The 16,662-nt window shown below is 45.9% G+C and overlaps 1 protein-coding gene and 1 long non-coding RNA gene across 4 annotated transcripts in view; both read left to right on the top strand.

Moving 5' to 3' along the window:
- Nucleotides 1–15,354, top strand: part of LOC121549873 (LIM zinc-binding domain-containing Nebulette) — a 109,971-nt gene extending 94,617 nt beyond the window's left edge. Inside the window, exons 5-7 of the mRNA XM_041861829.2 lie at nt 9,787–9,964; nt 13,734–13,855; nt 14,097–15,354. Of these exons, the coding sequence (XP_041717763.1) occupies nt 9,787–9,964; nt 13,734–13,855; nt 14,097–14,273 (477 nt within the window). The 3' untranslated portion in view covers nt 14,274–15,354. The remainder of the gene's footprint in view (nt 1–9,786; nt 9,965–13,733; nt 13,856–14,096) is intronic.
- Nucleotides 5,555–9,772, top strand: LOC121549874. 3 transcript variants are annotated; one of them, XR_005996876.2, is made up of 6 exons: nt 5,555–5,634; nt 7,136–7,242; nt 7,351–7,449; nt 7,539–7,643; nt 7,913–7,992; nt 8,925–9,772. It is a non-coding gene; the product is annotated as an uncharacterized LOC121549874 (long non-coding RNA). The 3 variants fall into 3 exon arrangements; XR_005996875.2 differs by lacking the exon at nt 5,555–5,634 and adding an exon at nt 6,266–6,449 and having other exon boundaries at nt 9,232–9,772; XR_005996874.2 differs by lacking the exon at nt 5,555–5,634 and adding an exon at nt 6,266–6,449.
- Nucleotides 15,355–16,662: the final 1,308 nt, after the last annotated feature.

The raw sequence follows: 16,662 nt of genomic DNA, 5'->3' as shown, positions 1-16,662 counted from the left end.
CATTTTTATACCAGCTAATTGGCTCAGCAAACTAATGTATTGTGTAATGTGTAAGGTCAGTGTAAGGTCAGTTTTCACATCTATTATGTCATGCTTATGACAATGTTATGTAGCTCATGACGGATGGTCTACGTAAAATATAACCTACTTTTTCAAGATTTCAATGGGATATTTTCAGGGAGAACGTCACGATGTAGCAGCAGACCTTAGAAACAAAACAAACTTAACTTTGTGTTTTAGAAAAAGTATAAGGAGGCAGTAAAGAAGCAAAACTCTCTCTACCAGTGGAGGCTGCTGAGTGGAAGACGGCTCATAATAATGGCCCGAACGGAGAAAATGGAATGGCATCAAACACCTGGAAACCATCTGTTTGATGTATTTGATACCATTCCACTGACTCCACTCCAGTCATTACCACGAGCCCGTCCTCCCCAATTAAGGTGCCACCAACCTCCTGTGCTCTCTACGCCACCATACCACAGACTATGGATACCCAGCACGCCAAAGAGGCTTCTCTGGTTGGTGAATCAGTTCCAGGGCCTCGTGTAGTCAACACGTTGAATATGAAATGGTTGGTGAATCAGTTCCAGGGCCTCGTGTCGTCAACACGTTGAATATGAAATGGTTGGTGAATCAGTTCCAGGGCCTCGTGTAGTCAACACGTTGAATATGAAATGGTTGGTGAATCAGTTCCAGGGCCTCGTGTAGTCAACACGTTGAATATGAAATGGTTGGTGAATCAGTTCCAGGGCCTCATGTAGTCAACACGTTGAATATGAAATGGTTTGTGAATCAGTTCCAGGGCCTCGTGTAGTCAACACGTTGAATATGAAATGGTTGGTGAATCAGTTCCAGGGCCTCGTGTAGTCAACACGTTGAATATGAAATGGTTGGTGAATCAGTTCCAGGGCCTCGTGTAGTCAACACGTTGAATATGAAATGGTTGGTGAATCAGTTCCAGGGCCTCGTGTAGTCAACACGTTGAAAATGAAATGGTTGGTGAATCAGTTCCAGGGCCTCATGTAGTCAACACGTTGAATATGAAATGGTTTTATTTTCTCTCTCTTCTCTCTGTCCTGTCGTACTCTCCAGAATCTGTACAAGGAGAAGTACAACGGGGAGAAGGTCCAGTTACACAACCATGGAGACCTTACCAGAGGTTTAAATCAAACTTGATCTAAAGTGCATCTACAGTAAAAACAATACAATACTTTTTTTTTTAAAGGTGTTGGACATGGTGTTGGTTTACCTCACTGTAGTCCCAAGCCTAGACAAGTGGGTCACACTCTAAATGAACTACAACTCATTAAAGATTTAGAGGTCTTCATCAGCACTGCGTAGATGTTCACAAATCATTTCTAAGCAAAGTCACACTACATAAGAGGTGATAAAAGGTCCTTACATGTTATGTTTCGACAACTTTTTTCCCCACCCTTTATATAGCATATGATATTTGCTTGTGAATAATTTCTGAAGCACCTATATAGGCCTTATAAAGGGTTTATGAAGGCTTCATTAATCCTTCAAAGTGGTAGTTCATTTACAGTGGGACAGACAACTTTGCTGGTGCTGTGTAGGTGAGGGTGTGGGTGGGTAGTAACATTCATAAAACATTCAACACCACCACAAAAACAACCCCAGTCCCCAGCTGTGCTCTTTCTCCCTCTCTCTCTCACACACACACACACACACAATCTGCATCATGTAGAGGGAAGCCCATGTACATAACAGTATGTAGCAGAGAATATAGCGAAGTTAGCCTTTTCATATAGTGGGGAAATGTTTTTATTGGTGTTGTCTGTTGTTGATCTCTGTGAGTGCGTACATGCATGTGTGTGCCTGCGTGCCTTTGTTCACCTTTGTTTCTCTGGTTCACAGGTGGCCTATGGGAGTAAAACGAAGCATTAAATCTACATTAGCTTGTCTCCAACCATGAAGGAAATTAGATGAGGAAAGGAGACAATGGAAGGAGATGATTTACGAGTATTGGGACAAAACCATGCATCTCGATACTGTTCTGACATGCCCCTTCTGCCACTGTTAATGAAAAGGAGATGAGGAAAGGAGACAAGGGAAGGATACTATTTTGGGGGGGGACAGAGCCATGCAGTCATTAGTGTTCTGTCCTCCTGCCACTGTTTAATGAAAGGACATTCATGCCTGGCCTGGTCCCAGACCTGCTGAGTCCCCTGGTTCAGCATCACCGACCTGCTGAGTCCCCTGGTTCCGCACCACAGACCTGCTGAGTCCCCTGGTTCCGCACCACAGACCTGCTGAGTCCCCTGGTTCAGCACCACAGACCTGCTAAGTCCCCTGGTTCAGCACCACAGACCTGCTGAGTCCCCTGGTTCAGCACCACCGAACTGCTGAGTCCCCTGGTTCAGCACCACCGAACTGCTGAGTCCCCTGGTTCAGCACTACAGACCTGCTGAGTCCCCTGGTTCAGCACCACAGACCTGCTGAGTACCCTGGTTCAGCACCACAGACCTGCTGAGTCCCCTGGTTCAGCACCACAGACCTGCTGGTTCAGCACCACAGAACTGCTGAGTCCCCTGGTTCAGCACCACAGCACTGCTTTGTCATGACTGCTGGACAGAGAGCTGAAGAGGGAGGTGGGGTGGGTGGGGGGAGGGTTTGCTGAGGGGAAAGGAGAGGCAGGGGAGGAAGGAATGGGCTTGACTTTGATTACCTGATGTGGGTGTCTATCTCATCATTTCTGCTGATCCTGTGCATACTCACATATCTCTCTCTATGTCTCTCTCTCTCTCTCTCTCTCTCTCTCTCTCTCTCTCTCTCTCTCTCTCTCTATGTCTCTCTCTCTCTCTCTCTCTCTCTCTCTCTCTCTCTCACTCTCTCTCTCTCTCTCTCTCACTCTCTCTCTCTCTCTCTCTCTCTCTCTATGTCTCTCTCTCTCTCTCTCTCTCTCTCTCTCTCTCTCTCTCTCTCTCACTCTCTCTCTCTGTCTGTCTGTCTGTCTGTCTGTCTGTCTGTCTCCCTCTCTCTCTCTCTCTCTCTCTCTCTCACACACACACACACACACACACACAAACACACACACACACACTCATAACACATATCAGCTGCAGTACAAGGAAAAGTTTGAGAGGGAGTTTAAAGGTCAGAAGCCCCAGTACAACCCTAGCGACTATGTGTTCTTCAAACACACACAGGCTGCCCCCCCCTCCCCTCACCAGCCAGGTGGGTCTCCAATGTGCCCTGTCCCTCCCCACACATACCCCAACGTGACCTGTCCCTCCCCACACATACCCCAACGTGACCTGTCCCTCCCCACACATACCCCAACGTGACCTGTCCCTCCCCACACATACACCAACGTGCCCTGTCTCTCCCCACACATACCCCAACGTGACCTGTCCCTCCCCACACATACCCCAACGTGACCTGTCCCTCCCCACACATACCCCAACGTGACCTGTCCCTCCCCACACATACCCCAACGTGACCTGTCTCTCCCCACACATACCCCAACGTGCCCTGTCTCTCCCCACACATACCCCAGTCACGTGCACTTATACCATTTTCACACTATCGCACAGACCCCAACTGTACTGTGCTGGCTCATATTTTTTCCCCACAGTCCTTTCTAAGTTCCCCACAGTTCCCCATTATGGTGGATGCGTAACCTAGGGGGCGCGTTCAGCAGGACACAGGACGCAACGTTCAGATAGAAGTATGCTATGTAGATCAATCATGTAGAATAAGGATTCACATAATCTCTATTTGTGACCTTTCTATCTGCAACGTTCAACAACTTTTTGGCTACTGAAAGTGGCCATGGCCAGCGCAGTACAGCTCAGCTTGGCTCAGAAGTGGGGTATTACAGTGCACCCTCCTACAATGTCCCTACAAAACAACCTGTAAATGCTACACCCCTCTCAGGTCCTCTCCTGTCTCATGGGTTTGTTCCATTGAGCTTCCTCTGTTTTATTTCTCTCAACGTGCACTTAGCTAAAATTCAGGCTGCTGCATTAGCAGTTACCATGGGAACCTTTTAAAGGCAAATTGAGGGTTTGGTGTAAACTAAAAATAGTGGGAGCGGGGCCCTTTTGGATGAGAAGCACGTCAGACGTCTTAGGACTTGAGAACAAATCACCTGTGTATTCACCAGGGTTGGGGACGATTCCATATTTTAGTTCCGTCAATTCAGGAGGTGGATTGACATTGAACTTACTGAGTTGAAAACATCCCCAGTGACAACAATGGGCCATTTTTAATTGACTTGAATTGAAACGGGAGTCGACCCCAAACTTGTTGTATCACTGTGGGATGAGTGAGGCGAATGCCGTATTGTTTGTCTCATAGAATCCTCACCTTGCTTCCTCCTCCTTGCCTTGCAACCCCCAAATGTGAAGGACAACACTAATTTCTCAGAGGTTTCTATCTGGGGTTGTTTGTTCTTTGTAGGTTAAGTATAAGACCAATCAGAACCAGGTGATTGAGGGATCCATGGACCTGCCCAACCTACTGCACCTGGAGGTACGCACTACATGCCACCAAGCTGCAGAGCAACGGAATGTTTACCTCTTCTCTGTTTCAGATTACTACTTGCGTGGCCAACCCTCCTAGAGAGCCACTGGGTATGCACTGTGCATGCTTTTGCTCCAGCCCTGCTCTAACACACACCTGTGTTCTCTGTCTATTCAGGTAAAGTACAACAAGAAGTACGAGCGGTCTAATGGACACTATCGTATAGCACAGGACACAGCAGAACAGCGCCTCCACAAGGAGAATGCGGTACTGCACAGCCAGGTCGGTATAGTAAGAGATTCCACACACTGTGATTTATGCCCCCATGGAGTTTATGGTCAAAACATCTCAATAAACCACATGGGAGCAGTGCTTTCTTTGATCTCCAGTACCCTCTAAAAAAACACTGGATGTTTTTAAAAAGATAACAATCCTATATGACAATCCTATTGGTATAAGCGTGGCGCTAGCAGCAAGGTTGTGGGTTCACCTCCTGCAGAGATCACATATAGACATAAAAATGTATGCACTCATTGTACTGTAAGGTGCATATATTATAGAGTAAATGATAACTCACATGTTGTCTATTGTCAATGTTTCTGTCTGGGTTGTGGTTTAATGGCTGTGCTTTCCCCACAGGTGAAATACAAGGAGTATGATGAGAGGGACAAAGGTAAGTCCCAGGTGGAGTTTGTGGACACAGTGTCTTACAGTGTCCAAGGAGGCTCAGAAAATACAAAGCAAAAAAAACACTAAAACGTAACAATATGCCCAGTGTTTACAGAGCTCTGTGCCTATGCTACTTCACAGTGCCATGGCAACTTCAAACCCCATGTTAGGTAGGCAGGGGTTAGCGTTAGAGGTCAGGGTTACCTTGTTGATGTCACTTTACAGTAAAGATGCAACATGCTGAAATCTGTGTGTGTGTGCCTGCGTGTGCGTGCGCGTGTGTGTGCGCGTGTGCATGCATCTGTGCTTGTATGTCTGTGTTTGGTAATGGTAATGACAGAAGGGTGATGGCGTGCCTTTTCTTCCCACTGACCTCAGAGAGCGTACAGGAAGGAGTATGATGACCACATCCGGGGCAAGGCCTTAGTGGACATTGACCTGACCCCTGGGTACCTGACTGCCCGCCACGCCAGCAACGTGAGTTCTGTGCTAATGTAGCCCTAGGGGCACACATAGTGCCAACATAGCCCTTCATGAGATTTTAAAGGGATAGTTCACCTCAAAATCAAAGTGTTTCAAATGTTTCTATACATCAAATTTGGTCTTAAGTCCATGTTGCCATCTTCTGATATACACCATCTACACATCCATTCATTTAGGAAATAAAAACAGACTTGATTGGGAATGTCCATTCTAGTAATGATATTTCTATGGTTGTGTCACGCTCGTTGATTGACGGCTCGGACCAAGGTGCAGCGTGGTAGGCAAACATTTTTATTTATTAACTGAATACAGACCAAAATACAAACGAACGTAAAGTTCTGCAGGCTACACAGCTACTAACCAGAAACAAGATCCCACAAACTAGGAAAATGGCTGCCTAAGTATGATCCCCAATCAGAGACAACGATCGACAGCTGCCTCTGATTGGGAACCACACCCGGCCAACATAGAACTACACATCCTAGAATAGACACCCCAAATCACACCCTGACCTAACCCACTAGAGAATAAAAGGGATCTCCAAGGTCAGGGCGTGACAGGTTGCTGCCTACAGAGGGAGTACAGGAGTGAAGGACTGGAGGTGAAGGGGAGGGGAGGGGGCTCTCAGGTCTGTGATTGGAGGACACACCAGGCCTCATACGGACTAAAAATGCCACATCCTCAATGAGGTAGACTCCTTCTATAGTCTTTCACAACTGGAAGGAATGGCGGCCATAGGAGGTGTTGGCTTTGGGAATGACCAGTGAGATATACCTGCTGGAGCGCAGAACTACGTTCTGCACAGATCGGTAAGGACTGCACAGGTAAAAGCAGTATAGTGGAAGCTCCACTTAGTCTTACTAGAGTCTAGGTAGAGCCATCATCATATTGCTTACTATTCAAAGCCTTTACTAAATGTAGACAGGAGACACAAAAGGGGTAGAAGCTGAAATGGAACCAGACACATTTGTCATATTTTAAGTTCTCAGTACTTTAAATGTGACACAGCACTAAAGTAGCACATCTGCTTTGTGAGAAAAAATTATAATCTGAGAACACCTGCTCTGTTTTACACTAATACTAATCAGCCCAGAATCATTATAATCAGGCAAAATAACAGGCAGCAGATGGACTGTCAGGACCCGTCCAGCCTCAGGGCTCCATTACACAACAGCAACACTCACAGACAACGTATGGCCCTCCCTCATCACTTATAGATGGACCCAAGCTTCGCTTGTCTGCATCTCTCTCTTATGAAACGGCCTCATTAAACATTCATTTTAGAGACTATAACGTGCCTGTCTATTTTCTGTCACTCTAAAACAAGTCCTTCATTTGAGACCTTGGTCAAGTTCATTAGGGCACACAGTAGCAAAACGTTTTGCAACAGGGAACAAAAAAGAGTGTTTCTGTCATGATGCTTTTGATGTCCTGTTGTTGCCAAGCTGCCCTGAGTCTCTGAGTGTACGTGTTAGTCTGTGTTTGACTGTTCCAGGCCTCCTACAAGCAGACAGCCCAGCTGAGGGAGAACTTGTATGGAACGGTGACCGAGACACACCAGAAATACTGTACGCCGCCTACCTGAAAGATGTCTACAGCCAGGTAGGGATAACTCTCAGTACTGCATCCCACCACGAGTAGCACTTTTATTTTACACCACAGAATGGGATAGGTGCTTGAATGGTGTGTCAATCTCTCAACTTTATGCAGAAGAAGTACAAGGATGAGGCGGAGAAGCTGAAGGATTCGTATGGGTTCAACACCCCTGAGATGGAGAGAGTGAAGAATAACCAGAGGAACATCAGCTCAGTGAGGGACAGAGTACACACACACACACACACACACTTTTACGCAGTATTATCTGTCAACACAGTTACCCTTTTGCTCTAAACCTCCAGTGTCGGTACGCTTGGGACTCAAAGCTGCAGAAAAGCCTGATGTCTTCTGTCACCGACACTCCGGAAATCGTCCTCGCCAGGGAGAACACAAAGGAAATCAGTGATGTAAGATGTCATCCTTTGTTCTACACAACCATGTACAGGACATGTAGTCGTTGGGCCGTATGAACTACAGTATGTTGCTGTGAGGGTATTGTTCAGCCTCTAGCAGAAAAACACTGTGGCTAGATCTATTATGCACTTCACTTTCTTATTGTAACAAGGTCTTCAATTATCATCAAGATGATGAGGATGAGAGTGATGGTAGCATTTGTACGGTGAGCATGTAAACAGCGCCGCTGTAAGTGTGTGTGACGGCTCTGTTCCATGTCCAGGTGAAATAAAGAGGGAGCGGAAAGTCTTGGAAACCGTTGACATGGAGAGGGTCCGCAGAAACCAGGAGAACATCAGCTTGGTGAGAGGTTAAACCTTGTCTGACCTTTGACCTCACAGGAAGGGCTTGTTTTGAAAAACAGGCATCTTTGTTGTGTCTGCCTGTCCCTTTTCATCTGGGTTTTGTTTGGATTTTCTACAGCTTCATTGGTGCAAACTAAACATCACAAACCGCAGACACACTGAACAATCATTCAGTCAAATCTTGGGTTGTTACTTAGACAATCCGACATCTGAATTCGCTCCAAGCCCACAATGATTTCTGTACACTAATTTGGTCTGAAACTCTGTCCTGTCCTGCCTGACACAGGCAGCCTTTCACACTGGCCCTGGTCCAGTCTAAGTCATTACAGCCATTAGTGGATCCTGCTGAACAATCCCCCATTGAGGGAGTAGAGCAGACTGAAAGAACACGGGGGCCCTGCCTGGCAGCCCAGGCAGGACCTCTGGCGCCATGGTGACTGAACCGGGACACTATTTTCACCCAGATGCCAATCACTAATGATGCTCAGCAAGCAAAATTTGTCATGGGACGTCATAATGATGTAATTTTACATTGACATTACATTTTAGTCATTTAGCAGACGCTCTTATCCAGAGCGACTTACAGTTAGTGAATACATATTTTTTTATACTGGCCCCCCGTGGGAATCGAACCCACAACCCTGGCGTTGCAAACGCCATGCTCTATCAACTGAGCTATATCCCTGCCGGCCATTCCCTCCCCTACCCTGGGCCAATTGTGCGCCGCCCATGAGTCTCCCGGTCGCGGCCGGCTGCGACAGAGCCTGGATTCGAACCAGGATCTCTAGTGGCACAGTTAGCACTGCGATGCAGTGCCTTAGACCACTGCGCCACTCAGGTTGCAAACTGTTTTCTGGTTGCAAACTGTTGTTCTGGTTGTAGAGACAGATAAACTCTGACTTGTGAATGTTGTTTTAACGTTGTGTGAAGTATAAAAAGCAGCTCCAGGCCACCAGTGTGGGACCAGTGTGGGAGTCACCCCAGAGTTGGAGAGAGTCCGTCAGAACCAGCTCGGCAAGTCACATAGGATGCATCTGAAATGGCAACCTACAGTATATGTGGGCTCTGACCAAAAGTAGTGCACTATGTAGTGGAAATGGCCTAGGTGGGAGTGTGCTAAGCAGTATGACCACCAATTACTTTTGTGCTACTTTAGATAATTGAGATGCACCCCGACCTACTTTTGTGCTACTTTAGATAATTGAGATGCACCCCGACCTACTTTTGTGCGTTGCAGGTGAAGTACCAGGGCGGGATGAAGGAGGTGAAGGGGCGGTCCTGCAGCGAGTTGGACACGCCCGAACAGGGAGTCTCAGAATGACATCTAACATGACCGAAGCGCACCGCGTGTGGGACTGCTGCACCTTTAACCCTCAGAGCTAAAGCGTTAAAAGCATGGCTGTTTCCTTCTATGAGGGAGCCATAATGAATGTATGTTTGTGAGCGTGTCTGTGAGTGCACGCGCGTGTTTTACTAATAAAGTGATTTTTACATGGTTTCTTGTGCAGAGTTTTTTTGCATACTGACCAAAATACACCCTTTGCTCTCTGACCAAAATGCACACAGGTTGTATGTGTGTGTGTGTACGTCTGCGTGCACGTGTGTGTCGGTATGTGTGCTTTTGTATGCATGCATCCACGTGTGTACACTTGACAGACGTTTTGCCTGGTGTGACACAATTTCACAAATGTGTAAATGTACATCAATAATGTTCCTCTCATTAAGCTGCCACACAAAACTCTGAGTTGTTATCACGACGCTGAAAGTGTGCCACCCATATTTGCTTTGACAGGTGAAGTACCACGAGGACTTTGAGCGGACGAGGGGCCGAGGCTGCACCCCAGTGATGGAGGACCAAAGCATGGAGAGAATGCACCACCGGAACAACCTAATGATGAGTGAGGCAGCCTACAAGGGAGTGCACCCACAGGTGGTGGAGATGGACAGGAGACCTGGAGGCATCATCGTAGGTGAGTGGCACACAAAATGGCGGGCACCACCCGTCCTCAAAAAGGATTTGAACTTAAAGTAAGGGGAGTTGATTCTTCATTCATCTCATCTTTGAAGAATTGGTGATGTCCTTTAAACAAAGTTACAGTTTTTCTATGAAATTGCTGTCTAGTGTCTAGCAATTGTGGGTTGTTTAGTGTCAGTCACTACAAGGATACAAGCCACAGGAGGTTGGTGGCTCCTTAATTGGGGAGGATGGGCTCGTGGTAATGGCTGGAGCGGAATGGGTGGAATGGTATCAAATACATGGGTAACATGTGTTTGATGCCATTCCATTTGCTCCGTTCCAGTCATTATTATGAGCCGTCCTCCCCTCAGCAGCCCCCACTGATACAAGCCCAGATGTGTACACGTTACATTTGTGGAAACTGAAAATATCTATTGTGACAGGTTTCTCACTCTGCAGATGGAAGTTCCAAGTTGGACTCTACTCACCTGGCACGAAACTGTATGTGTTTTCCATATCTAATCTACATGACTTCAACTGTGTATTTCTGTTATCAATTTCCAGTCTTTTCTCTCTAAATGACCTCTCCCTGACCTTTCCCCTGTCAAAGGCCTTAAGGTGCGGTGGACAGACCCAGGTTCCATCTTTGACTTTGACCCTGTGGAGGATAACATTTCAGTCTAAAAGTCTTCACAGACTGTCTGGTGCTACAAACCCTATGAGAGGGTGGAATACCTCCCGAGTGGCCCAATGGGGCGGCGCACAATTGGCCCAGCGTCGTCCAGGGTAGGGGAGGGAATGGCCGGCAGGGATGTAGCTCAGTTGGCAGAGCATGGCGTTTGCAACGCCAGGGTTGTGGGTTCGATTCCCACGGGGGGCCAGTATGAAAATAAAAAAGAATAATATATGCACTAACTGTAAGTCGCTCTGGATAAGAGCGTCTGCTAAATGACGTAAATGAGATGTTTTCATCTCTCCACACACCTTATATAGATTACTGTATATCGCCCTCCTACTTGACCTTTATTACCCTACTTGACCTGTACTCTACTTATCTCTTCTACCTTCAGTTGCATTTCATCCTCCTCATGTTCTCTGTTTGTGTTCTTTCCATTGCCTCTCTCTGTCATTTTCCTGACTGTTTTATTTATCCTACTGTCTCTACGCCCTCTTGTGGCGGCGCCCGGCAGCAGTTGGTGCTCTCGCAGGCCCAGTCAGTTAACTTAGTTAGAGTTGGGCCAATAACCGAAAGGTCGCTAGTTTGAATCCCTGAGTCGACAAGGTGAAAAATCTGTCGCTGTGCCCTGGAGCAAGGCACTTAACCCTAATTGGTCCAAGGTCGCGGTTGATAATGTCTGGCCGTGACCCCACTCTCTGAGGGTGTCTCGGGGAAGTTGGGACATGCAAAAAACACATTTCCAAATAGGACAAATACTGCACTGCTCCAAAAAATAAAGGGAACACTAAAATAACACATCCTAGATCTGAATGAATGAAATAATCTTATTAAATACTTTTTTCTTTACATAGTTGAATGTGCTGACAACAAAATCACACAAAAATTATCAATGGAAATGAAATGTATCAACCCATGGAGGTCTGGATTTGGAGTCACACTCAAAATTAAAGTGGAAAACCACACTACAGGCTGATCCAACTTTGATGTAATGTCCTTAAAACAAGTCAAAATGAGGCTCAGTAGTGTGTGTGGCCTCCACGTGCCTGTATGACCTCCCTACAACGCCTGGGCATGCTCCTGATGAGATGGCAGATGGTCTCCTGAGGGATCTCCTCCCAGACCTGGACTAAAGAATCCGCCAACTCCTGGACAGTCTGTGGTGCAACGTGGCGTTGGTGGATGGAGCGAGACATGATGTCCCAGATGTGCTCAATTGGATTCAGGTCTGGGGAACGGGCGGGCCAGTCCATAGCATCAATGCCTTCCTCTTGCAGGAACTGCTGACACACTCCAGCCACATGAGGTCTAGCATTGTCTTGCATTAGGAGGAACCCAGGGCCAACCGCACCAGCATATGGTCTCACAAGGGGTCTGAGGATCTCATCTCGGTACCTAATGGCAGTCAGGCTACCTCTGGCGAGCACATGGAGGGCTGTGTGGCCCCCCAAAGAAATGCCACCCCACACCATGACTGACCCACCGCCAAACCGGTCATGCTGGAGGATGTTGCAGGCAGCAGAACGTTCTCCATGGCGTCTCCAGACTCTGTCACATCTGTCACATGCTCAGTGTGAACCTGCTTTCATCTGTGAAGAGCACAGGGCGCCAGTGGCGAATTTGCCAATCTTGGTGTTCTCTGGCAAATGCCAAACGTCCTGCACGGTGTTGGGCTGTAAGCACAACCCCCACCTGTGGACGTCGGGCCCTCATACCACCCTCATGGAGTCTGTTTCTGACCGTTTGAGCAGACACATGCACATTTGTGGCCTGCTGGAGGTCATTTTGCAGGGCTCTGGCAGTGCTCCTCCTTGCACAAAGGCGGAGGTAGCGGTCCTGCTGCTGGGTTGTTGCCCTCCTACGGCCTCCTCCACGTCTCCTGATGTACTGGCCTGTCTCCTGGTAGCGCCTCCATGCTCTGGACACTACGCTGACAGACACAGCAAACCTTCTTGCCACAGCTCGCATTGATGTGCCATCCAGGATGAGCTGCACTACCTGAGCCACTTGTGTGGGTTGTAGACTCCGTCTCATGCTAACACTAGAGTGAAAGCACCGCCAGCATTCAAAAGTGACCAAAACATCAGCCAGGAAGCATAGGAACTGAGAAGTGGTCTGTGGTCACCACCTGCAGAACCACTCCTTTATTGGGGGTGTCTTGCTAATTGCCTATAATTTCCACCTGTTGTCTATTCCATTTGCACAACATCATGTGAAATGTATTGTCAATCAGTGTTGCTTCCTAAGTGGACAGTTTGATTTCACAGAAGTGTGATTGACTTGGAGTTACATTGTGTTGTTTAAGTGTTCCCTTTTATTTTTTTGAGCAGTGTATATAAGCACCCACCAAATTATTATTATTATTATTAAATGGGATTTGTTTTCGGGGTCCACAACAAAACAGGGCCAAATTATTTGAGGTCATACAGATGCTTGGACTCAACACACCAATAACAAGCATGTGTGCACACACAGGGTGGAAGGAGAATACATCATTTATTCATATTTTAATTCTTTCATCCATGACTATCAGTGTGAGCCCTGATCCCCCCTCTTACCTTACTCCTCTCCCAGCACGTGTCTGACCAACAGAGTGCCTCCCTCTCCCCATCTCTCTACAACCTGACCAACAGAGTGCCTCCCTCTCCCCATCTCTCTACAACCTGACCAACAGAGTGCCTCCCTCTCCCCCATCTCTCTACAACCTGACCAACAGAGTGCCTCCCTCTCCCCCTTTTCTCTACAACCTGACCAACAGTACACTAATAGGTTGTATACAGAAGTCCCTAACCCAATATTTGAAAGACTCCAAGGGTTTTGGAGATGGTTGTGGTGTTTAAACCCTAACACTCTCACAGTTCTCTTCTCTACCCACAGAAATACCTAACAGTCAGTGACTTTTTGATTCATGTCCAGGTCAACTGGGGATGGCATGGTTCCATTCTGATTCCATTGTGATGTAATGTTCTAACAGCCACCTAGTATGCACCGTGAGACTCAAAGGAGATGGTATTCCTGCTCAAAAACAGTTTTGAGCACTAAATGAAAGGTCTCAAACTTTTGTCATCAATGTCTTTGTGTCTTCCTGTCTGTCTTTGACTACCAGCTCCTGTGCTACCTGGGGCGTACCATCAGAGTGCCCAGCCACAGCAGCCGGGGTACGGCTATATGCACCAGACCAGCATGTCCTCTGTGAGGTCTGTGCAGTCCCCCCCATCTGTCACCATGGTGAGTTCCAATGCAAGCAGTCTATTCTTGTAGGTTTTGTGAATTCATACAGGATCTTATTTGTATGCCATGGCCAATTCAATTAGGAAACTATCCAAAATATGTCACTCATATTTGTTTGCAAATTGTTTTTGTGAATTCACACAATCAGCTACTTGTGTGCCCTGATATTTATGTTGTATAATTAATGTTGTAGACATAAACACACACGATTAACATTGTTGCCATTCCTCCCGTTCAGAGAGTGTACCGGGCGCTCTACGACTACGCAGCACAGGACCACGACGAGGTGTCTTTCCGCGACGGTGACGCCATCGTCAATGCTCAGCCTATCGACGAGGGCTGGATGTACGGCACCGTGCAGAGGACTGGCAAATCAGGCATGCTCCCTGCCAACTATGTGGAGTGCTTCAACTAAGGAACGCATCTCAATAGTCTTCAAATGGTTTCCTTTCCTCTCCCCTCGTCTCCTCTCCTCCATCTGCACTGATGTGAAAGCAAAACGATTGGATAGGTGGACGAAGATAAGGTGGACTGGATGCCTGCTGGGAACTTGACCTCCACCAGTCCAGTTATTTTCATGTCACACAGTTGAAGGAGAGGAGATGAGGAAAGTAGGCCACTGTAGATTATTGAGATGCACCCAAGGGCTAGGCTTACCATGGTTTGGTGGAGTCCTCTCCCCAAGTGTCTGTTTGAAGCCTGGTCCTGGAGGGCTACTGTACATCATTAGAGATAAAGGAACTGGGTGGCGTTGTTCAATTTGTTCTGTCTAGACTACAGGCCCAAACTATCATAGCCACATTACCCGCTGAAAATGATCATGTAAAAATGTATCATGTAATAATACGTTTTGCTTTTGGTTTCATTTAAAGCATTGGTGGCTTGTCTTACGTTATCAGTTCATGAAAGAATATATATAATTCAATCAGAGAATTGTAACCCTCAAATAGGCAACATTTAGCAGACAAAAAAAGGACCTATTCAATGGAATACAGTTACCACTTTCCGGTACAAGTTGACAACATAATGATTCCCACACTAGAAAGGACATTTTAATCCGTTAAGCAGTTTCTTTTTCTTTCACACAATAAACATTGTTGTGTTGACTTCATGATTCCAAACGTGCATTCTTGCAGCACAAGAACAATACTGTTTTCGACTTATCCTGGAAAAGCGGTTAGCAGGTTTGCTTGAATAGTGCCCAACCTCTTTCTCCAGCACCGGAATTGGGAGGGACCCGCTTTCTTCTTGTACTCCTTTGTATTTCAATTATTATATTTTGCATTTAGACATCAACACTAACCTTGTTTTATGTACAAAGTAGGGGAGGGGAGAGGGAGTGGAGGAGAAATTTACTTTTCAGGACAATCCTGAGCGATTGCCAGACAGTCAGCTGTTTAGCTTTTGTTATCTCATTAACACGCCGCTTCGTACTGTTTCTGTCTGATGACATAAGGGTTGGTTTAAACCAGCTCCACAAGTAAATATAGTTGATACAAACTATAGTAAACGAGTCACACCATCTCACCTCTTGCTGTGAGTTCAGTGGAGTGTTTACATCTCTTTTACCAGTTTAGCCTCACACAGGCTTTGATTAGATTATGTCCACATAATTTAGAGCTAACTGGCAACATGATTGTCATATGTTGCCATGTAAACAGTGTCAAGTAAGAATGGTATAGGAAGTTGGATTGTAATCTTAAGATTTCTAAACTATTGTGAACACTATTTTGATTAATAAGCTCCTATAAAGTATTGGATGGTTCTATTTTACTCTTCACTGTTGCAGACACTAATGACAGGACACCCTTTGGGAAAAAAGCCTCCAAAAGGGTTCTTCTGCTGTCCCCATAGGAGAACCCCCAAGGGTTCTACCTGGAAACAAAAGGGTTCTACCTGGAACCAAAAAGGGTTATTCAAAGGGTTCTCCTATGGGGACAGCCAAAGAACCCTTATTGGTTCTAGATAGCACCTTTTTTTCTAGTGTACATGTATTTGTGCATGTTATAAATGGTTTACAATATCTTGAGGTGTGCAAAATCCATGCACACTATTGTGACCATTCAAGGACTTCATTTCTGGGTACATGGTAGCTGGGGATTCTATCTCTTTACCGTAGTTTTGTACATTACATTTTATTACTGAAAGTGGTAATAAACAGAAATGAAAACGTTGTGAAATGCTCATATTGGCCTTTAATAGACAATAACGGGACAGCAAGAAACATCAAGCTTGGTGTGTTGCTGATACAATTTATAAAGCCTTTTTAGGTCCAAAGGTTTTTGCTTATAGTAGTTCTGTTTTTAAATGTCTCTGTAAAAAATGTTTACTCAGTTTGTACGCCATCACCGAGTTTTATTGAGATGTCCCTTTTTCCTCAGTTAACAATGTTTTTAAAAAATGTAATTAATTTCAGTGTGTCAGGTGAAAAAAATAAAAACGCTTTGTCAACAATTATTTTGTAATTGACTCATTCAAACACCTTTTGAAAAGCTACAGTGGATTATACATGGTCAATGTATTAAGTTTAACATATCACCTAATGACAATACCACCATTTGTCTAAGGTTATTGTGCATGTATGGTGGTTATAGCATGACTTATTATACAGTATATCTTACTATATCTAGGATATTGACAGCTAAGTGCAAAGGTCACAGCAGGCACTGATGATGCATCATAATTGACGCATCATAATGACATCCAGCAACATTGCGTCATAATTTATAGGCCATACGTTTATTTACGTGGGAGCAACAGGTAGGAAATGCATTACTACTGTAGAAAATAGAGATGCCAGTTAT

The sequence above is a fragment of the Coregonus clupeaformis genome, chromosome 34, assembly GCF_020615455.1.
Source record: "Coregonus clupeaformis isolate EN_2021a chromosome 34, ASM2061545v1, whole genome shotgun sequence".
In the NCBI taxonomy this organism is placed as follows: domain Eukaryota; kingdom Metazoa; phylum Chordata; class Actinopteri; order Salmoniformes; family Salmonidae; genus Coregonus; species Coregonus clupeaformis.
Note: the sequence above shows the minus strand (reverse complement) of the source record. Positions and strands in the feature narration are given on the sequence as shown.